The sequence below is a fragment of the Syngnathus leptorhynchus genome, chromosome 3, assembly GCF_054491065.1.
Source record: "Syngnathus leptorhynchus isolate UIUO chromosome 3, UIUO_Slep, whole genome shotgun sequence".
Taxonomy (NCBI): domain Eukaryota; kingdom Metazoa; phylum Chordata; class Actinopteri; order Syngnathiformes; family Syngnathidae; genus Syngnathus; species Syngnathus leptorhynchus.
This window is the reverse complement of record NC_141197.1, coordinates 12,381,832-12,406,081: the sequence shown is the minus strand read 5'-3', so window position 1 is coordinate 12,406,081 and position 24,250 is coordinate 12,381,832. Positions and strand designations below refer to the sequence as shown.

At 39.3% G+C, this 24,250-nt stretch overlaps 1 protein-coding gene across 2 annotated transcripts in view; it reads right to left on the bottom strand.

Annotated features, from left to right (window-relative positions):
• Positions 1-21,590, bottom strand: part of furina (furin (paired basic amino acid cleaving enzyme) a) — a 42,044-nt gene extending 20,454 nt beyond the window's left edge. The window contains exons 1-3 of one of the 2 annotated variants that reach the window (XM_085906884.1): positions 21,384-21,590; positions 15,846-16,172; positions 4,247-4,345 (exon numbers count right to left, since the gene is read on the bottom strand). In XM_085906884.1, the coding sequence (XP_085763010.1) occupies positions 4,247-4,345; positions 15,846-16,139 (393 nt within the window). In that variant the 5' untranslated portion in view covers positions 16,140-16,172; positions 21,384-21,590. Of the gene's footprint in view, positions 1-4,246; positions 4,346-15,845; positions 16,173-18,309; positions 18,464-21,383 lie in introns of those variants that run through there. The other variant, XM_085906885.1, reaches the window with a different exon arrangement.
• Positions 21,591-24,250: the final 2,660 nt, after the last annotated feature.

Below are 24,250 nucleotides of genomic sequence, written 5' to 3'. Positions count from 1 at the left end.
ATAAAGTTATTGAATGTCCGTGCACATGGAGCGTAAGATTCACTTCCAGAGACAAGCTGATGTATTGCCGGTGTCTTGTGTTAAAGCTACAGAGACTGCCGCTCTGTCAACTGCTGATTGATGTGTATGTGCATTCGGACATGGATGCCGATCTCGAGTAGCAGCGGGAACAGCACTCGGAGAGATTTCGACTTCAATTCCCAAGAGACAGTGACACAATCATACGTACGTTTTTTTTCATTACTTTCTGCCACCTCTTATCAGTCAAACCTCATGGAAGGAAATCTATCAATAATTTAATATGTATCTCCATAAGATTAAAGAGTGGTTATCTAAAGTGGAACATGGGGATAATTTAATGAAGAGCCTTTTCTGTTCTAGAATGTGTGCAAGTCCATAAAGCAACATATATAATGCTTGAATAAGTATGGTGTTTAATAACTTGACTGACGAAACTCTAGTAGAGACATCGTAGAAAAGTGGAGGCTATTGCAGCTGTTAAGTGGAAACCAATTTTGTCTTCAATTTTCTTGTCGGCATAATGACGATATGTCCTAATTATTTTGCATTTAGCGTAGCGTAGCACTACATTAAACATCCACTGGCCTTATACAGAAATTGGACGAGGGCAAGATAATGGAATAAAATTCACACTGCACTGTGATGTCATTATAACATAGTATAGTGAGATTTAAAATGAGGCAAAGGTGGACTAAATGGTTAAGTGAGCAATTTCTCTCCGCCGGCCTTTATTGGATTTCTGTTTAAGGAAAATAGCAGTATCGACTTAAAAGCGTCTTTTGCAGGCAGAGTGACAGTTATGTGCAGCCAGCATATTTGACTCTCTTCAAAAGCTCATGTGTTTCTCAGAAATCCTACCCACAGTACTGCAAAGAATTTCTCTTCATTGAAAATGCTTGTTTTTACACAGCAGTACAGATTAGTTCACTTTTCTACGCATGTGGCATGAAGCGATAAGTCATTTTTTTGCAAAAAAGAAATAGGTTAGAAGGAAACCGTCTGTTTCAGAAAATGTTTTAAAGTTTGGTATATTTTGAACCTAAAAAAATATATATTCTGTTTTAAAATATATTAAGTAGACGCTAGCGCTAAAAACAGTCATATTATCTGACCTTTACCTTTCACTTTTATAACAGCTTTTTATTAGTGCAGTCATTCCCAACCTTTATTGAGCCAAGGCACATTTTAAGTTTGAAAATTTTCAGGGCGCAGCGCAGGCCTACACAAATGTCACAAAAAGTGGATACGCATTCCCATGATATACTTCTGTTATCTTACAGAGGAGAGTTAATATCTTCTGTCTGTCTCTCTAAAATTCTTGCCTAGGATAGATGAACAAAGGTCAATTAATTTAAATTTGATAGTTTCCCATGCCACACCCTGGGAGTTCTCACGGCACATTAATGAGTCCCAACACACTGGGGATTTTTCCTAGTTTTAGTAACTCATTCACTGCTCTGGACATTTACATTCTTAAACTGGAATCCAACCGTTTACCACCACTTCCAAGTACCATTTTTAGCGGGTAGGTGTGGAAGAGGTCCTAACCCAGCTTGTCTGTGAAGTTCACATTCGTAAATCACTTTGAGGACTAAAAGATTCCTTTGGGTTTAAGATTAGAATAACTTTCGAATAAAAGTTCAAGATTAGAGTGGAATCTCGGCTTGTCGCGATTATGAGTGACGTGTTGGAAGTGGGCCACGTTTAGGCACCTCCACTCAAACAGTATATACAGTAAATTTATTGAATAAACTTGAGTCTATGTTGTTGTAGTTAGGATAAAGTGTGTCGCAATGATTAAAATAGGTTGCCGCAGTTAACACAGTAAATGATGAACTCCATGTACCAAAAAAAAAAATCCACTGATGGTCAGAACATCTGGAAAGAATTTGCCATCAAAAAGCCCTTCTTATCTTGTTTTTGTTCTTTTCAATTTGAGGTGTCACAGAAGCGAAAACTATTATCCTCAAAGTCACTGACTGAATATGAAAAGGACAAATTTTATTTTCTGGTGAAAGATGAAAAGGGCCTCTTTGTTAGGTCCGGTAAGTAAACTGTCACAGAACACAATTTTCTATGGTTCTTGAAAGATCGGTTAACATGATTAAAACCAGCCGGCAATGTGGGGGAACATTGCTTTGAAAACAGCTGGAAGTGAAGAACGTTTGCCTCAAAGGTTGCGCAATAAAATATTAAGGGCGTCGCCATTTTTTTGTCAAGGGCAATTTAATGTGTTTTCCTTCTTTTGTTAATCTGCCTGATTTTTCATTGTTTTTCAGTTTGGTTTTAGGTAGTGACCATTGTAGCAATTCTGGCCAAATGTGCCTCATTAATCAAAGGGTGCAAGAAATTGCCAGGAAATAAAAGAAAATAATGAATCCACAGTTGACTTACTCCCTTGCATCAGTAAGACGAAAAAAAAAAGAATAAAATAAAATTCACAACAAAACATTACGATTCCTTCTCATCCAATAACCTTCATACACGATTAGCATGAAAGTAGCAAACACAGCCAGGCTTTAAGTCCTCATTAGGGCCTATTAAAAGGGTTCTCTGTTAGACAGCATATGAGATCTGGCCATGGTCCAGATTTTTATTGTTCGTAAATAAACACACGGAGGAAACATCTTTTATTCAAATTCCATCTTGGTTAGTTAACAAGTGGGCTGTGAACTCGAAAAAGTCGAATTTCGCAATGGAAGTGTGGAATTTTACAAGGAGGATATATGAAAGGATTATGCTTCAAATTCTCTGAGTGCTGTGGGGAACAGAGGAATTCAACAACAGGAAATGGAGGCCCAGTGGTAAAGGAAATCCCAAATAGAGAGGGAGGTGGCTTTAGCTCTAACAAGAGCGGCACACGATTGCTCTTTTCCCCGGACAGCACCTATGCTGCACAGCCGCACAGCAAAACCACTCAAGTTATGATGGGCATTAAAAGTAAATGGCTGGAAATTATACAGTAGAGGCTATTTGAACTGTTGTGAAAAAGTTGTATTTATGAAAAAAAAAATACTGGCCAGTCTCATGATTTTTTTACATCTGGCTGAAAAATTGTATTCCTGAACTTGAAGGGACCATCTTTTGTGGCATTCTAAATAAGCTTTAACTTCTGTCTGTCTCCTTGGATATGCTTGAATTTGGGAAATAAACTGAAAATAAGGATTTGAATAAAATATAAAAGGACATTTTTTTATTATATTTGTTTTAATTTGAATCTCTTGGCAAATCATCCATTGCCAACACTGGGAAAGAGCAGAAAACTGTATTTTGAATTTAAGTTTTGATCATCATTGTCCTATATTAAATGTCTTGCAGCCTTTCTCACCCCTTTCTTTGCAGCATCCAGTTCAAACTTACCCATCCACCAAATGGGGAAAAAAAGGCATTATGACTCAGTGGAAAATCAAAAATCGTACTCATCATTTCATGCATCGGCTAGATTATAACTTTATCCACCCTACACAAAAAAGTATGATTGATTAATGAATACTCACATGTAACTATGACAGTCCCAGACAGCAAACAAAAATATGGGCAAATGTTCTTGTGAATATTTTGATTTTGTTCCATTAGGTTACTTAGGTAATGCAATTTACAGGGGGAAAAAAACCCGTTTAGGCTCTTTCCCAGTGTTTATCGCTAAGTAGCAACTGTCTTCAAAATGCCTCATATTGCTATGAATATTAATTTCACACAGATTTTCACTTTGTCCTTCCCAGTGGAGAAGGTTTTGGGCTCATTTTCAAGCTAACCTCAAACTGACTTGCAAGACGACTGGAAAATATAGAAATGTGAAATTTCCATTAAGATCAGTCAAGAAGACTGAAGTGAACTGAATTTTAGAGGTCTGCGGAGGAATGTTTATGACTTGCGGGCCTCCTCCGGGAAGAGTCTGTTCAGCTTCCATCAGTCCTCCTATGACAACAGCCCAAATAGATGCTGAGGCATTTCTGACATTTAAAATAACCAACAGTATAGAACAAGGAATGTGCTTTTGGCCGTTTCACCTCTACCACTTACCTGCATTTGTAAAGGCTACGAATTAACCCTCGGGTTATTTTTTAAGATGAGAGTTGTGTTTGATATGAAATAAATAACAATAATTATACAAGCTTATTTACAATGCTTTCATAAAGACATGTAAGATCAGAGTACCAATGTGTTTCTTCTCCCAAATGCAATTAAAAAAAAAAATTTGATTCTGGACATTTAAACCTCTTACCTTGGGATCTTTAAGTAGACGGACGTGTGTGCTCCTATGATCAGACAGCGATCGCTTCGCCACGGTACGATGCTTGAAGTGATAATAGTCACCAAAAACCTGGAATACAATTACACAGTAGTTAAGTTCGGGGTAAGAGCAAACCAAAATATGCAGTCATACAAAAGGAATACATGAAATTATGAAAATCCATCCATTTTCTATCCCGATTTGCCGACTGGGGATAATAATCGCTAAATGATTTAACTGGATAAATGGAACGGATTACTTGTCTGCACCCAACAGAGGCGATGCTGATTCAGAGGAAGGAATTAACATTCAGAGACTCTTTCCATATTTGTCACCTCTTTTGGAATGTTGCTCAAGACCATTTATTTATTCATGAGCTACTTTAACCGAAAACAATTGCTTTACATTACATATAATGGACCATTGTATCGTAAAAGGTTCTTCCTTGATTCTGTGATTCCGCAGCCATACACAAACAAAGACATGTTTTGTTGACACGTACATGTCCCTGACGAGAAAGCAGTTAGTACTTCACGTACTTTACCAGAGTGATTATAAGACCAGTCTGTGCCAGCCAGAGCTGTTGCCATCTCTCAGTCAACAAAACGCCGATAAAAAAGCAGTACTGAGTGAATTCGGGGCTTTTGTTTCATCAAAGCGGCGTCAACACTAAAGACCAGTTCTGAAAATGTACCCTGCTGATTTCACAAGTATATTTTGTCAATTTCAAATAGGCCATTTCATTTCGTCTATCAATATGTTTTGTGAACATCAAACTGGCTTGTTCCTTGAGTCCCTTTCCACAAGCTGTTCAATTAGTTATCCAGATGAAACCGGAGGGATTTCACTGGGAAAACCTGGACTGCAAAACGGTGGTGGTTGCTGCACATACTAAAACAGCACATTTCCATACAGCCAGCTAAATACGACAATAACTCAGGGAGGGAACACGGCGACGTGCATTGTAAGCCTTCAAAATGTGGCATATGACGATGATAACACAATGCATATTGCCTATTCGCGTTGTAGCATTTATTTCATCCAAAAGAAGCCAAACTAATCCCTGAATCGTGTTTAAATCAAAATAAATAGACCGAATGCAGCCAGCCGTCGGACGCATAAGTCCCCTACACAAAGCCAACAGACGGGAGATATGCAACATCCAAGAGGGATGGTACACTTTAAAGAGTAATATTCAGCTCTGTGTGCTCGCCATAACCGCACGTCAATGATACGGTTTATCTGCCAGACTGCATGGATATGTGAACCCATTAAAGAAATCTCAAAGGAAGGAAGGTAGAGGTATGAAAGTGGAAAAGTGCTCAGTTTAAAGAGCCAAGAAAAGAGGAGCAGAGTGTCTTTTGTGTCAGGCTGAGATACGATCTGGGGAGGTAGGACTGATCAAAGATATGCACGGAAAGTGGGTGGGGGTCCATCAAGTGCTATCAAGAAACAATGAAGTGATCAATTCATCCATTGAGCTAATGACTTCAAAGGCGAAACAAAAAGAGCTGAGCCTGGAGTGTTCCAAATATCTGTCCGTGCTAAATATCTTGCTGTGAAGTACTTTTTTTTTGTAAACAACACAATTCCTATCTGGGAATATTTTAGTCTAAAATGGAGCTTGATAGCCGTTTTCTCAGCACATATGTTTCGTTTCTAGGATAACACGAAAACATACATTTCCATGCATGTGTTCCAGAGTTCACCTCTCATTAAGAACAACTCATCCATGACCAAGTTATTCACACATGCACACTTCCCACATTACACTCAAGAATGTCCATTCCAGAACTGTAGGCCAACCATCATCTGATAATCAGTACAGACGCTTAAGGGGTAATGATTTCGGCCATTTAATTCAGACCACATTGTTGCTGTGGTTTTAACTACTTTCCACTTGGCAAGAAAGGCCATTCACGACAGCTGGAAAAGGCAGATTCGGAATTTCAAAGTGACCATTACTGATGCAGTAAGGTGGTCACAGATAAGAGCAGAAAAGGCTTATCGGGGTCTCTCCGGGTAGCATATAATTTATTTTGTAAATATATTTTGTGCACTCTCTGCATTATGCACCTTCTGAGAAACCATGCATGCAAAGGTCTTGCGTCTTAGCTGCTGTCAATGTTTACATAATTATGTTTTACAAAAAGATAAATAGGAGAAGCGGGGATTTAGGCGGTGCATTATGGTGATATGAAAATGGAGTCACGGGCTGCACTTGTGGATTTTAGTTAATTCCATTGACGGGAGACCATTAGTGCAGTTAAACCAGAGCAACGACCCGTGACGCATTTTACTACTTTGCATTGGACACATTATGTGTTTATTCAAGCATACAGAATGTTGTGCATTAGCATATTTTGTTTGTGCTTCAGTGATTTGGGATTAATTGAGAAAATGAGACTTTGAAATTGTCCTCCAAGAATAGTTGTGTTGTGTATACAATGAAGCTGGACAAAAACAAGCAAAGGGCAAGTAGCAGATTTTTTGGACAATAAAATTCTTCCATTTTCTCCAAAATCGACAGTGTGCTTTATAAATCAGGTGGACTTTATGTATGGATGTCAAATTGAGGTTGTGATATATTGCTTTGTTTGTTTTCACTTTATTTTTGGAACAAGGAACTTTTTTCTTTGAATGAGACATACATTTGTGGAGCATTTTGGACATGATAGAAGTAAGCATATATCACCGAGACTAAATCTGGGAGGGACTTTCCAAAATATCTCCAATAGCAAAAGAAAGTCACATGGTGCTTTTTGAAAGAGTCGCAAGATGGGTCTGAGGACTTCGAAAATACAGGAACAAAGTCAAACACTGCCTCATTCTCTTAAAGTACAAGACAAGTACATTACGCTAAATAAAAGTACATTAAAATGTAAATTTAATATTCAGAAGTTTACTACTAACCTTGTGAAATATTTGTTTATTGGTAAACTGATTCATCCATAGTGCACAGATAGATGCCGATAGACATGACTAACGACATGTACCGCAGCATTTTATAAGTCACAATGTGAAAGAAATGCAACAAAAATTCCTGATTTATTTACTTTGCATTTATGAGGGACAAGTAGGAAAATGTAGGCAAGAAAAAGACAACATGCACATGTCGACTGAACGGAAGGATAACCCGCAACACCTCAAAGATGTAAGACTTCGCCCTCAAGGTCTGTTTCTTTCAAATATTGTTCACCAACTAGCCTAAAATCTACCTAAAGTTTGCCGAGATACCTCACTGATGTAAACATATCACGTTGCTGAAAAGACAGACTGCATGGTTATAGGCTGCCCGCAATAAGGGGCCAGCCTAAATTGTGCAGTTGTACTGAATTGTATGGTGCCCAAACTACCCAATCAGCTGTCAAATGGATTGAAGTGCTCACTGGCAGATTTTAACAGATTTGTGAGCAATCATTGCGGAAAAAAAGAGCTTTTGTAGAAAAATCCTTACATCTTTGAGCGCAGCTGAGGAAAAAATGGGAGTAAGACGAAATCGTTGCGTTTACATTTTCATTCATGGGCCCTTCTAACCAAAATGTAAACATTTGAAATTCTAAGGTGTTGTTGTTTGCACAGTGTACATTCTATCGCTCTCATGGGCTTCATTATTCGCTCTTACGTAACGGCAACGAGGCCAATGACTTGTGCAAACCATTCATGTCTCACGAGTGTTACTAACATGGTAGTTCACTTCACGTAAGAATAAAAGGAAGCCCTTGAGAGCTCCGTGAATGTTTTCAGTGTCCAATTGTATTTTCATTTAAATGCTAAATGCATTTCATTTTAGTCAGGCAATTCGGGCACACAAGTTAGCCCAGAGGTTAGGGTCAGTCCCATTTTTAGGCTCTCCTTTGGCCTTTTCTTTCTCAATATTAAAGAATTAAGAGGAGCAATATTGTACAGAAAACAAGTTTAGGTTTGACACAGCATTTTGCTTGATTTGATACAAAAACACATCATTAATGGTCCCAGCTGTAATTGTCCGCCAAACTAAATCGGAAACAATGTTTTATGCTCACTTGGCTTGAGATCAAAGTTTGCCCCATTAGAGTCATTTTAACAGTTGAGGGATTACCTAATTCAAACGTGTTGTAGAGTTTCATGCAGATGCCTTAATGAGCTCAACCTCATTAGCGGAGGAATTCAACTGCATTCATTGCTATTTAGCCTGGCAGAGAAAGTGCGTGCGCTCATGACCGTGTGATTTCTACGGTGGGGAGGGAAGATGCCACCAAGAAGGAGGGCAAGCTAAACTGAGATGGAGGAAATTGAACAGGGTCAAGGCAGGAAGCTAGGGTCCTCCCATGCGAGACAGCCCTGTCACATGGGCACAAAGTGTATCGTGACGTTTGACATGATAAGGATTAATGGAAGATTTCTATCTTCGACAGCTCAGTAAAATACTTCCAAACCGGGACAGCGGCATCATTTTTGATTGTAAAGTATTAGATGGATTTGATTTTGATAACCACGTACAACTGTGTGCGTCATCAATATTAAGTCTTCTGATGGCAATTTGCTCTCAGGAAGTTATTAATACACATTTCGATACATGAATAAAATTCAACAACGCTGCAAATTATTCATGCAGATTTTAACAATCCATCTTAAAACACAGCACTGGTGCAAACAATTGTAAGAAAATCTCTTAGATGGTTCCCGAACTAATTCCCTGCGATAAATTGAGTTCACTGTACTGCATTTTCTGAGGGTGTCCTTAAAAAAAATCCCCAATGAAAAGAAAAGCAGAGGTTATTTAAAGTGAATTCAGCATTTCAGTGAAGGTAAATTGCTTCTCAGACCCCAGGGTGGGCTCCTGCTGGATTCCAAGTGCAAGCAAGCTAGCTAGCTGTGCTGGACAGTTGTTAGTTATATTCATGATTAGATTCAAAACTTCAAACAAACACACTGCCCACCCCCCCATTGACTGATTTTAAAAGGCTCGAGATTCAAGATTGGTTCTCGGGCAAACGCATAATACTGCACAAAAGGGGACAAAACAGCTCATAAGATGGTGTCTAATTTGATCTCTCCTTGGAGCAATGATGGAGCGCTGCAAATGGACAGGAATAGCAAACAGGTTCCTCTGACCCTGACGGAGGACCACTGGGGCTATTTGAGGAATCTTCATTTCCCTGAGTTTCTGTCTTTACCATTTCAATCATCTCTTGGCTCCACTGAGGAATGTGCTCTTTCCCGTGTGTCTGAATTCACAGCAGGGAGGCCAACGCCCGTGCACCTGAGTTTAATGGAGTGTTCTGAAGCTCTCCCGCAGGTTCACAGTAGCAACGTTAAAGAGTGTGACTTTGAGAAAAATGGCACATGGGCCATAACGCCCAAGACTTATTGATGGAAAGTACATTTTAGGGAAATACAGCTCCCTTCCGGCTGCTTCTTTCCTGTTTTGACAGTTTTATTTGCACAAAGAACAAAGTTTGCGCACATTAATATTTTAGACTAGAGCTTTGACTATCGTGCTTGAGGAAAAATACGATCCAAAGTAAAGCCTATTTTTAGATTGTTACATCATATTTGATTTGGTCTGGCAAAAATCCCTGCCCTGCAATCTTTCCAGATTTAATTGCATACTTTATAATAATAAAACTATAGAATATGTGCCACATGGGACAGCTCTCTAACGTACCTTACCATTTGGAAAGAGCTACGAGGTATCAAAGACATTAGTAAGAGCTGTCCAGAGGCAAGAAGACATCGTTATTTACAGAGAGTTACAATCAATGGTAAGTACCTGAGAGTTGACCATAGGCTGTTTGATTGGTCCAAGATGTACCTTGCTTCTTCTAGAAATGGACTCAATAAGGCATCCAATTCCATCGGCGGCACTTCACTATCAGCAACCTCATTATTCACAATATAGAAGACGGGATCTGTTCGATAAAAGGTATTCGGGGATTCAATATTGCAGCCCCCACTAATGATAGCACAACATCTATGTTACAATTGAGGAATCGTGTTACATCGGGAGGGAGGAAGAAACATTTTCAGACATGATAGAATGCTCCAACTATATAATAAATTCCTCCTAAAGTGCTGCTTCACAGAGACTTTTAAACATCCACTTCATTGTTTTCGTTGTAAAAGGCTTATCAGATCGCGGCCCTGTTCAAATTGCACCCCAAACGGTCTGCCCCGCCTCCCGAAGGAGACTGATGTATGCAAGGGGGGGGGGAGAATGGGTCATTACAAGCCTTGTTCAACACTTCACACACTCCATAACAAGTGGTACAAGGCCAGAAGATTAGCATTTTCTAAACTGAAGTTGATCTTTGCTGCATTTCTTTCGAACGTCAGTCTAGCGTAGCGTCAATGAGGGCCAAAATCGTCTACAGCAGTAACAAAAAGTCATTAGCATTAAAAAGCCTCCAAACAACAGTCTTATCTCACAGCCACATGAGTCAGTTCAGCTGAACCCAGTGAGTTTGCTTCCTTCCTCGAAATGATGACTTTGTTACCTCCACCCATGCTTATAGGCACTGTTCACTTTTAGGATCTTCTGAAGCTTGAATGGAGACACCCACGACAAATCATTAGAAAATAAACATTCAGTCTGATCGGTTGGATCGTAATGTCATAATTTGCCAATCGATTAATGACCCGTCGACTGTTCAGAAATAAAAAAAAAAAAAAAAAGTTCTTTAAATAGATATATTTCTCCATCTTCTGATCAGATCATTTATTGTTTTGGGGTTTTTTTCAGTAGCTGATCAAACACAAAGCCTACTTTGCATATTTCAGAAGAGATCAATTGACAGCCTTGCTTAATATAGTATTTCTCACATCTTATTGTGCACTATGACGGGCACGACAAGCATCACATTGAAGCTTAGTGAAAAAGGTAGCGACTTTACATTCCGACGGAAATTCCGCAAATGCCTCAACCTACTCTGCGCGTGTGCGTACATGCACATTCTTGAAGGTTGAAGAGGTGCCTGTCCATATATTTCCACGTCCCCTCGGCACAGCTGGCTCTTATTATGGCCCTCTGACCTGTGTGGGGGTCTGCCGCCCACCACCACACACACACACGCACACACACACACCTCACAATCACACGGCGGTGGGAGAGCTGAGTAGTGAGTGAGTGCCAATACGACTCTTAAGACCCCTGGTAATGTGGATGTTCACTTCTTTGCTGTCAGTGGGAGGTAGCATCCTGCAAATAAACTTATTTTTTGAATTTGTCCTTACATAATTGTTCGGGTCATCATAGAGGTTGGTTGGTACATAAGTGTTAGTGATGCACATTTGACAAATCTGTGTTTCTTTTTTCTTAGGATGTGTTAGCTGTCCTATGAGCTGGTCTACATCAGTTCTATGAATGTGTACTAACTTCACTAAAATCAAGGCATTGCAACTGCTCAAATGGCTATTCATAAATTAAAACTCTAAATTGATCACTAAATTATTTACTTAGTGGTGATATATTTGAGCATTGTGATCTAAACTTTTTTTTGATATCTGTAACGGCATTGTTCAGTGTGTTTGACACAGTCTTCTGATTTAAGGCCCCTTTTGCATCAGAATTAGTGGAATGAAGAAGCATGAAGCATCTTATTGTCACATGACCTTGCTTAATCATCCTATGTTTAGAAACAACACCACTAAGATGGATCAAGTTAAAGGTAATCCTTTAGATGTCTCATTTGAACTTGGTAGTCTCGGTTGATCTTATTTATTTGGGTGCTTAAAGAGCACGATATTACTGAAAATGGAACGTTTCCCTTTATTATAGAATTTTTCAGTTCCAAACTCATTAACGTTATCAACTCACGACACATTTTCATAGTTTAAAAAAACTCTCGGTTTGGAGATTCACAAATAACACAACTCACTATCTGGGTTGGTTGTTGAATTTATTGCAACTAAAATACTTTCAAGTTGCCCATAAGACTTTGCATTTTCATTTCTACACTTTAGCTTAATAAAATGAATCAAATGTACTACTCCCAACCATTCAATTGTTTTATGGCCAATATGGCTTAGGTCCATTAATTCAGGTGTATCAGCTCCATGTTCTCTGCAGTGATGTCGCCACCAGATCAGTCAATCTCTGTAGTTCATTAACTTTCAAAGAGGAGCAGATGCGCTGCAATAATGTGAAGCCCTACTTCTTCATGAGAGGCCAAAGTACAGAATAAAAACAAGCTCGTTCACAGTAACCCTCGGACTAAAGACATTGCTGCTGATCAATGATGGTGTAGTCAGAGCGGAGTGTAAAACACGAAAGACCTAGATCCAACACTTGGACTTAGAAGCCTCTTTGCGGCCGCACCATCTCCAAGGCAAAAACTATGCTTGTTATACAGTTGCGCAGTTTGTTTGCTCAAGTGGGCCGGAGCATGTTGAGGTACGGAGTGGTGCATCAAAGATTAATGATGCTACTGCTCGAATAAATACACTTACAAAACACGCTTTATACTACAATAAAATATTAAATGGTGGAAATCTATAGCCGTTGACATTGAGTTACGTGGTTGACTTGAGAAACATGGAGAACCTCAAGGTAATAAAACAACTGAGCCAAAATGTGTCTACAAATTTGGCTGCAACCAGCGGAGATGTTGTTAAGTTAAACTGGATGGATAAGTTGGCACTCTTACAAGCAGCATTATTTGCCTTTTTAAAACTTTTGTCTTCTCTTTTTTTCTGCAGTCGATAAGGGAAATTTTGAGAAATGTCCATCCTTTTCCATAGCCATCTTTATCTTTATTGATTTTTTATCTCCAAAAAGGCCATGCTGAATAAATTAATTTCATACATCTGTTCCATATGTAATCTCCCAAAGCATTTGTGGAGGTGTTGTTTCTTTTCAGTTAGTTAAGCAGCATTTGGAAGCAATGCAGTAAAATAGAGAAAACACCTTTGCGGATCGTGCGGAGTTGCTCCTTGCAGTGCTCAGCAGGCACAGTCTTCGCCCATAATCTTTGGTCCAATCATGTTAGATGTCTTTCCAGCATTCCCCCCCCCAAAAAACAACTTATTCGCCGCTGCAGTTCATAGCTTCGGTTCTCTCGAGTCCAATTATGGATTTCTTGCTGTCAGTCTCCTTTGAAACATGCTGGTTTTGGCCAATATAAAACTTTTACACCATATGGCTGGCGTCGGACTGAAGGCTCGTCGTACCTCCAGAATCATCACTTTTCAGGAGACTCCAAAAACGGCTCGATTGTTCCACCATTAACGTTGCCTCATCAAAAAGAGCAGGCCATTTTTCACACCTTACAATAGATTGGTCAATAATTTGTAAAGCCAACACCCACATATGTGAATTGACCAAAAGTCTAGATTTGTGACTGTCAAACAAAACAATGACATAAACCAGTCCGCCAGGATATTGGACATTTTTGACTGGTTCACGTAATCACTGTTGCTTGCTGCAACATGCTACTGTTGATTTAGAATTTGTTTCCTGGTCTAGAAACATACCCTATGACATCAATATTGCTATAGTTAAAATGGTACTCCTTACAATGTCAGGTATCCTATTTTTCCTTTTCAGAAAGAAAATGACGAACTCCAGAAGATACTTAATCCCAGCATGTATGTAAACTGCCACACTTTTGCACTAGAAATGCCATGCATATCATCCATACTCTCAAACATGCAGAACAGGTTACTAAAGCAGAATAGATTCCAGTCTGGAATTAAGGCAGAATTTTTCTTCCTTTTTTAAGGTCTTCAGATAATTAAAAATAGGATTCAAGCAGAATAATAAAAGGGGTTCCAAACACCTTTGATCATTTTGACAAAGTTATTCTTAGCATCATACATTCGAGTTTATGTGGCACTTCACCACTAAGTATAAACACTATAACTACGATGATCATTTTAATTTCTTCAGTTTGTTTGTTGAACCTGAACATAGATGGATGGTATTTTGCTAGAGGAAATATTAGCTGTCAAGTAACACTGTTAAATTATTTCAACTCCCATGATATGAGGTAGGAGCAGAGGTTAGTGCCGCTATATAGTATGTTACATCGTGACACTCCCTTGAGAAACAAAAAAAAAATTCATGAGCTGCATGCAAGACTGAATAATTGGTTTAAAAAAAGGCTTAAGGCAGAATCAAGAAATTCAAGGTCTTTAACGAGGAGTCAATCTCAACAGATAACAGGAAAAAGCACTCTTGTACTTTTGAGCATAGCTGAAGCTTTTCCCCTTGGAGTTTGATCCCCACGTCTACTTTGATCCCATTCTCAGACAACTCAATTGATTTTTTTTTTCCTTCACTAATTAAATGTGTCATTCCAGACAGCTCTTGCTGATGTTAACGTATACGCTAATGCCACACTATGACGTCAATATCAGTGGAATGGAACGGCGACTCGATCCGATTTTATTTCCATTTGAGAGGCACAGCGAGTTTGATGATGCGGGCAAGAAAAAGTCTTTAAAATGTAAAACAACCGTACGAAGAAGCAAGCTGGCAGTTAATCCCAATACCAAGCTGTGTGAGTCAGCCGATTTCTTAATTGAATTACTTTGACTTTTGTTTAATTATTCCCCTGTTCCAAAATGGACTAATAATCCGACAGTGCAGCCAATCTCGGAAGACTTTCTTCGAAAGTCCTCTTCATTTGAAGAACATTAATATTGATGATCAGTCAGTCACACAATTACAGTTTGAAGCGAAAAGGCAAATGGGGGTGATCAAGATGTTATTGTCAGCATTTAACGGCTAATGCTTAGAGACTGGCCAGCGCAGTCGGTGGGGAGATTGTGACTTTTCTCACTGACAAAAAGGTGTTTTACTTGATTAGTACGGACAAACCTTTGGATTATTTAATTCCAAAGCAATCTTAAAAGAAGTGATACTGGTGTTTTACATTGTGTTTCAGGGGTGCCTTCAAAAACAGAAGCTTCCACTGACATTATAAACTGGGTTTTCCGAAATGGTTTCAAGGCATGGTACTAGCTGCGTGCAGACTTTGATCACCACACAAACTCTCTATCCTACCATCCTAATTGCGACACAGCAGCGTTAGACACACAAGGCTAACTCTGACCACGCATTGCTCACAAACCACAGTCCCCATAAGCAAAGGTTTCAAAAGTTTGTTTGTTCAAAGCTAAAAAAAAAAAAAAAATGGCTTAGTTTCAGTGAAAGAGTAGTCACATTCTAGACCGTAATCAAGATGCTGAAAGCATACACGGTGAACAAATTATCCTGCTGAAACCCACCGGATGTGGATAAACGTGATCAGCTTTTTTGTGGAAACCCAAGGCCAAATTTTGCAGATATCAGACACACATTAGTGATGCACAAAAGGAAAGTGTCATTCTTTGGCCGCATGACCAAGATATACAAGCCTGTTGCTTTGAAAGAGCTTTCCGAACAGGCAGGCGCACCATAAAACAGCATGTTAAACTGATTCAAGTGGCCCCAGAAGATGCATACACAAAAATATTGCTATTACTAAGCATTGTAAACATTGTGCCTATTGACATCTGAGACTGAGCCCGCCAGAACGAATGGAAACAAAACTGAAAAACGTGCAACAACAGCCTGATAATTGAACAGTAGTCTAAACAACCCAAGCAGAAAATATATTCAACTTACATGTCCATAGTTGATGAACCCATGTTTATTGGCAATTTGTTCAGCTTCCTCCCCACCTCCAGGTATATGGACAGCCCATGCGTTGGTGTAGACCTTCTGACCCAATACTGGTTGCAGCCCAGAAACCAGCAAGATCAACAGGGACGACAATATCAACTGCACCAGAGTGGGTCGTCGGCTATTGGCAGACGGAGTTGGTGTGCCGTGGGCCATGGGGTCTCCAGAAGCAGCACAGTCTATGAGCATTGCACCTTTCCGCCAGGGCAGGGCAGCCCACGGTACTTGCCGGTGCATGGAGAGACTATGAGAAGGAAGGCCACAGCTTACCTGATGGGGAAAACACACGTGAATAATAAATACAAGTGTTGCATAGCTGCGAGGTACCACGCAAGAAAGACATCTAGCGGATGCAGCAATGAATCAATCACTCGGGAGGCTATTTTGCCACTTGCGGTCAACTAAACATGACATCACAGTTGCTCAATGACCAATCATGGCTCATCTTGCGACCATCGCATGGCAAAACTCAAAAAACATGTGAGCCCTGAGCACCTGTAATGTCATTTTCCGTCGACAGAAAGTTGCAAAATGGCTCAGATGGTTAAAAACAGGTGGAGTTTGTCGCTTAATTCATATTCCACAAATGCACTTTTAATCTATATATCACATTTAGACTAGCGGGGCCACATAGAACATATTGCAATGAAACATTTTGACCAGTTTATGGATGAAATAGAACAGTTGCTTTACTGCATTGCAAAAATAATCATCAATTTGAGCCGTTGTATGAATGTCTCGTAATGAACGTGTTTGAACTTGAAGCAGCCTCAGAAGGGTCAATCATTGCAGTAGCCCTTTGTATTAATCAGAACGTATTGTATTTTCAAAACGGTTGGAGAGTTCGTCACACCCTCTCGTTAATTATCAATTCAACATTCATGTGTAATTGTTGTTTATACGGGCTTGTTTATACAAGCTGAATAAACAACAATAATCCCGTGGGAAAAGATGCATTTTTTTCCCCAGTTTTCTTAATAATGAATAGAATCTTGGATTCTAAAAATACTCAATAGGTGCAGCCCGACGGGCAAGTACAGCTGCGAAAATGTAAGTGGTCCAAATGGGGCCACTGGGAGTTGTCATTACTTCTGCTGTTGTTTCAAAGTGGTTTCAGTTGGCTTAAGTGGATCAACTTTTCAATTTTGGAACATTCCTGTTTTTTAGCAACAGGAACAGCGGCTTTGAGCCAGATAGATTTGGGAAGTTAGATGAAAATATGAAGAGCCAGAATCCCAGCAGAAGTAAAAAAAAAAAAAAAAGATCTGGCATCATGAAAGACAAATCAAATACTAAAATTAACAGGTTTCATTCTTTTTTTGTGGTCAAGTCCAAACACTCTGAAGCAGCTTATTCTTTTGGATGCGGGTTTCATTTTTGAAAGTTTGTTGAGTGTCTCTTTGAACACGAGGTTGATTCCCATGCTTTGAATAGAACTGCTTAAATTCACTCCTTCCTACTATAAGCGGTCAAACGTGTTTACTTCGTCTCTTGTGTTGTAACTTAACGCAGTCTTCACAGAATGGTACAGTCTCCAGGGACTGCTCCACCCATTGACTCGATGATAAGTTGTCTTTATGCCATCACAGCACAATCAATGTGCGTCATATTACTTTGCGCTTGTCGAGACGTGTCTGTAAACTGTCCGTACAACTTGAATGATTTTTTTGGGGAATACGTGGAAGTACTTAAGTAGCAGTCACCTGTTAGCAGGACAATGCAGTGAAGTGATGTTTCAGCTATCGCAATAAAATTATTTCAGGTCAGTCCAATGACAAAGAAAAATTTGCGGGAAATAACATTGTTGTTCCGCTGAAGGGGAAATGTTTTTCAGGTTTTTTTTTAGTCCTCTGCGCAATCTGTCATCTATCCATGTAATTATAGTTTTTATTGTCTCACTCGCAGGATCGAGGAAGTAAAAATCATCTCACACATCTTATACCTACGGGAATAAGTCAACCTGCTTGCAGTGAAAATAACACGAATATGTTGATATGATCAATGGACTCAGCCTGTTTAAAAACTGGCTTGCACTGGTAAAAAAATATATATAAATATATATAATTTCTTACTTGTGAAATTCAAGTCAAACACACCAAACAATCCAAGATCCATTTCTAAAGTAATCTTAACATTTGCAAAAATGTTTTTTATACTGTAGGTCAGATATTTAGTGTTTGTTTTCTTTTCAGAAAGGCTCCATACACTGAAAGCAAACTTTAAAATTCCTCTGCCAACCAGAAATTAACCACAACAGAACCTTTTTTTTTTTTTTTTATAGTTTGCAATATAGTTTGAACTGTCGTCAAATGTCAGGACAACAAGTCATTTAGTCAAACTAAAACAAAGGAAAATACACAGTTCAGGGAAAAATAAGAAAACAAGACAAATCTGAAGCATAACTTACTCAACTTTGTCCTCTCTCCGTTGCTGCCGTGAGTAAACGCGTTTCCAAACCTCTGTTTGAGGTTAGTATGCACTGACGTTAAATACAGATGTGTGTGACCTCACCTACAGGCTCAGCCACTCAGTTGCCTCACAGCAGAGATAAAAAGTGCACAAACACACACAAGCCAAGCAATGGTGTGTGCGGGAATTATTTTGCTATTCACCAGAGACGTGAGGCAAAGCCCACCGTCTTCACTGCGAGTGGTCTTGTGTGGGAGCACAGTAAATGATACCACATGTCAGACAGTCGACTTGCAGCAGAGGAAATACAGAAATTCATAATCGAAATCATTAAACTAGAAACTATAAGTGTATAAAGGCAGAAACAGTGCGACACAAATTGTTGTCTTTTCCACAAAACATAAAGCACCATCCGAGAGCTATTAAATGTGGCGTTTTACTGGTACCTCCAGAGAACAAGGCTTTCATTTCAGATTTCTAAAATGTTCTCACTCAATGTCTTATTTCGTAAACAATAGGTATAGTCTTCATTTCGAAATGTTAAAACGTGCTTTAAAAGGATCCAGGCTCGTATCCGTTTACATTCAAAGATAAAGCACCACAATTTAGATTGGGGCTGGACAATTAATTGAATTTAACATCACAGATTTAATATAAAAAGATTAATCATTGCAGCCCTACAATAATCATACTGTTCAAATAACACGCCACACCGACTCTACTTATGTAACCCGATGCAAAACAAGGTGTGTTTGAAAGTAAAAAAGCAAGCCCCGACCAAACAGCCACGGAAGGAGCAAAACACCACATATGCAAAATCAAAGTTCAACTTCTTTGTCTGGATTCCGTCTGACTTGGAATGACTCACGCAGTATCCATTCTTTTTCATAGTCATGGTTTCCGTTTGAACAAGCTTGTTTCGAGCAGATTTAGTAAAAAAGGCAAATTTAGGTGATCTTTGGCCTCAAACACCCCCAAAGCATCTAAAAAAATAAATTCATAGAGGATTTTTTTTATTGCAGATCGATACTTTTATTAGGCGCTCAACACAGCTGACGTCGGGAGAGAGACAAAGTGCACCCTGGATGCCAATCACAGAATACATAAAAGCAACCATCTCAATACGCTCATCACAGGCAACCCATATGCAGGTCCAAAGCTTGTCACACATGGACAGACTCCCCGCTATCAGACTTAAGGCTCATTGCAGGGCTGTTGCCTTCCTTGACCACAAGGGTCAAACTTGGTTTTTGTGCAGGTCACACTCTAGTTATGCTTGGCCCTTAAGGGCCGCTTATAACGATGAAATCAGAAACTGTAAATGGTTCGTTATTTGAGGTGTAACAGTTACAGCGAGAACATTTTTCAGAATCTATGACCCAAGGGCAATGTTCCTCAGGGGGTTCGTTTGAGTGCGCTTGAGAATTTGACAGCAAAACAGAATATTTACGTTAACGGCGTTGTAAAGTCAGGTTCCCCGCTACAAATTGTTTTCCACTTTATTCCGAGCTCTGGGGGGGATTCCATTTGAGAATGTTTTTTTCCAAGATGAAGGTGAGGGGGTGCCAGAAGGGCAAGAAATGAGAAATACTTCTCAAAGTGCCATCCACAACTGCGGTAAAACATGACCCTTAATACGAGCGGAGGAGTTCTGAGAGAAAAATGTGAAGCGCCAACATTCGAAATAAAATTAATTTTAATTTCTCTGTTAAATACGACAAACTAAAAACTGTGACGGGCAAGCTTTGCCTGAAACATCTCACAGTTTTTAAGGGAGACATCAGCCTATTGAAATCCTTACACAATACTTGAACGGATGAAAACCGAGCGACTCGCAAAGGCAACGCCAGCAAAACAAGTGTCTTTCAAGAATTCATCTACCATGTTGTATAAAAAAAAAATAACACACGCTGTGGGAACATTTACTACTTCAGATTTGTAGCCATTTTCTGTGGTTGAAGCTGTGTCACTAATAAAAACGTTTGACACACATTAGTTGTCCCGACTGACATTTTCATTGTCAACCTCAATGATATTCCACAATAGATTAAGCGTGGGTCGACTGTTCAAACCTCAGAGTGGGGTCCAGGCATGACCAATCGACATATATCCTGATTATTTGGATACATACCTCCTTTTCATCTACTGTACTGTTGCCTCAAATATAATAAGAGTATACAAATGGTCAAGGGATTGTATTGAGGTTTACAAAGTTGTGTTCGAAATAAAGATCAGCTTCAAATTAATTGTATTATTCACCACTACATAAAATGTCTGAGGAACAAAATAAGCTTTTGAGACAAAGGAAACAAAAAATATACTAAAAGGTTACCTGGAAAGTTCCACCCCTGGTTTACATGAATCAGTAAATATCATACAATTAAGATTTCATGACATTTAAAATGAGAGATAAACATCTATAACCCTCCAAAATCAATAGTCTTATTTTTGCAAAATCGTCTTTTTAGTCTAAACACTGTCAATAAAACCACAACAAATTTTGATATTGCATTTGTCAGTTTAAAATTCCTAAACAAACTTCTCCGGCCTGGAGACTCAATAAAATGCCTCCAGTGAAAGGTTTGCACGAGATCCGCGGAGAGAAGCGTGTTGTCGGTCTCGCCTCACACGTCAAGTCCGTGACACCACCACGTAGTCATCTATCTGGCAAGCGATCTCCGTTTTCCCGACGAAATTCACCATAAAGTGGAACGCAAACTTGACTTCCACGGTAGATTAACGATGCTGACTTTACAAACGCGCCCCGGACTCCCCTTTTTTTTCTTCTTCTTTTGACATTCCTTTGCAAAAGCGTATCTTATTTTGTACAAATACAAATACAACGCGGGTCATCACCCAGTTAAACCAGACACGATCAACGTCACTACGGTGTGTGTAAGTTCGCAGTCCGGAGCAACTGACAGCCACCTGGGCTCGACAAGTCCACGGTGTTCCACCCGGGATTGCTGTCCCCTTGGTACCGGGGGGGAAAAGCCAAACGCCGAACAATCACCAAAACAAGTCTGAATATGTGTCGGAGCTAACAGCAAACTTACGAAGGGCTTAACTTACCAGCTTCCGTTTACATGCTGCACGATCCGGCGTGTTGTCTCGCACCCAGCAGTGCTAGAAACGACGACGGCGCGGAAAAAGCACGGAACATTTGATAAGCGAGACTTGCTGGTTATAAATAGTCATGATATCCCTCGGTGGTGTGCCACCGGAGAGGTCCACACAAGCCCCAGGAAATACGTCACGGGCCGTGGACGAAGTGGGGACGTTCCAGAGACTCCCTCTTGTATAACGCAGTGACAGCACCACCTGTCGGTAGCAAGTGGCGGAACACTCTCAATCCTTTGTGGGTTGGCAAGCTACGCACACGCCCAGTTGATTCTTAGGTCACAGGGCTTTTAAATATAGTCATAAGGTTTAATATATGGAGAGGAAAATGATGAATTGGTTATGGGACGTACTGCTTCACAGAAATGTTATGATAAGTCTACATTTTATTGCTTTCTGGAAAACCGCTCTCACTGTATCAGTAGTTCTCAAATGCCAAGGGCCCCTTTCCAAAAATAAACTTAAGCCTACATCAAGATCAACATTAAATGTACTTTATATCCCCCTAAAAAAAGTCAAGTCCATCCAGTTTCTTCTTGTTATACTTTCATACTATTTATCCTGTTTAGGGTACAAAGATCTATCTCGTAGAAAGATACTTTTTGGTAATTAAGAAAATAAATGTACACATAAAAGTCGAAATACATCATAAAGAAATAGACATCATTTTGTTATAGGTATATACACTTGATCATAAACTGTCCTGGAAAGCTCACGTGTTACATTAAGTCAAAAGATTACCAAATGCAATTTGTTTCAAATCCACTTTAGTCAGCACTTTAACAACAACCACAGCAGTGCTGTTCAAACTTAACACATAACGCAAAATAAACAAGATAATTAAATAAATATATAAAAATAATAATCATAATAATTCAACTTTACATGAGGCTCCAACACATTGGCATTAAGTGTTGCACAGTTGTTCATCAACGAAAGCGTGAACCCTGATTCAAATCTCCACTGACCACTACAAAGCAGCGGAATGATGAAATATTAATCTGGTGATCACAGGCATACTAGTCGTGTTTGTGCAAGATGACGTATGCAGCGGAGGGTTAAATCATTCACTCTCTTCTCCCGTGCTTCGCTTGAAATGATGACAGGTGTGAGCTGACTTGCCATTCACACGACTTTGCTGCATTCTTTCTCAAATGTTGAATGTTGTTCATGTAAATGTTGACTTGAAAGTTCCGTTTGTATTTCTCTCAAATTCACCCTGACACAAACGACAGTTAATATATTGAGTTTGTGTGAGTGAGTCACGACTGTTATATCCTCCTTGAGCATACACATGTGACTGAGCATGTGATCTCTTCCCTGTTGCACATGGTTGTTTGAATCTTGCACTGTAGCTTTGTTCTACTAACGACGCAACTCCGAAAGGAACACATTTAAAAGAATATTTTATCTTTATGGCGCTTTCTTGGCGTGCCTGGTAGCCACCATGGAGTAGGGCCAAGGGACAACTGTGGCATAGCAGAAGGTAGCCCAGATGAGCTGGTTGCTAAGCAACATTTGCAATTTCTAACTGGTTGTAATGTAAAGTAGGCCACACTGGTTTTAAAAGTTTTGTACCATGCGATATTTGCCTTTAGTGGTACATGAAAGAATTCTGTTGTATTTGACTTTATATTTCTAAACATCATCATTTAAGTTGTAAGACCTGTTTGTTTTGAAACATTTATTGAAGTAAAATGTTCATATAACTTTTTAATCTGAGTTTGTCCAACAACCACAAGAAGCTTCGCCCCAACATGGAGCCAACCGACATCCGCTTGGTGAGGAATGCCTCCCGGAGGAGATGATGAAGAATGAGCGCTGGCAATAAATTAATGTGCCTCTGATTAACCGCGGAAAAATTTTAGCGTTCCAGTCGACTTTTGTGCTTTCTTGCAGAAGCCTGAAGCATTTTTTTTCAATCACTGACTTTGTTTTTGGACGTTTCATAATTTTTGTGAATTAAGTTTGGGGGGAAAAAAATCATGGTGGCGCCATCATGATGCTTAGGGGCTGTTTTTCTACAGCTGAAACAGAGGCCTTAGACAAGGTTGAAGGAATTATGAACAATGCTGCAAAGGTCAGTGTTAGCAAAAATGTCAAGGAGAACCTACTAGAAAATATGACATTTATTTGGGCTTAATCTATTTTTAATTCGGTGGAAGGCCTTTTTTTTTTTTTTTTTTTTACTAGAAAGTAAAGACATTATTAAGAAAGCCAACCAGAATATCTAAACTTAACTATATTTGGACATTTCAAATAGGAGCAGGTGTGTATTGACTCCCATTAAACATGCGTTTGAATGTGATTGTTTCACAATATGACAACATCCCAGTTATAGGAGGGTGTGCATACTTATGCAACCACATCGGTTATTTTTACTCCTTCTCTCAAAAACATTTGCTTATAAGTGACATCAATTATTAGAAAAAAATAAGCCATGTATATTGGTCCATTTTTTGTAACATTACAAAAAGAACTGGAATTTGAAAAGGAACGTGTCGACGATTTCTAACCAGTGCAGGAGCTACAGCTATGAAGCGAAGCATAATCAGTGAAGCTCGAGTAAAAATTGGGATTGTAGTTTTCATCCTCAAAACATGTATTCATTTATATTTAACCAAATTTGCAACATGGAGCAAATATGTATTTCTTCTGAATCATAATTGGTCTAAAAATGAATACCAAACAATGAATAATTCATTCTGTGAAAATTCAATTAGACTGACTCTTGCGCATCATTAACTAAAGGCAACAACTCAGAGAAGCAGTAAAACGATTCACAATGTTTATTTTATGTACAAACGTGCGAATATCAA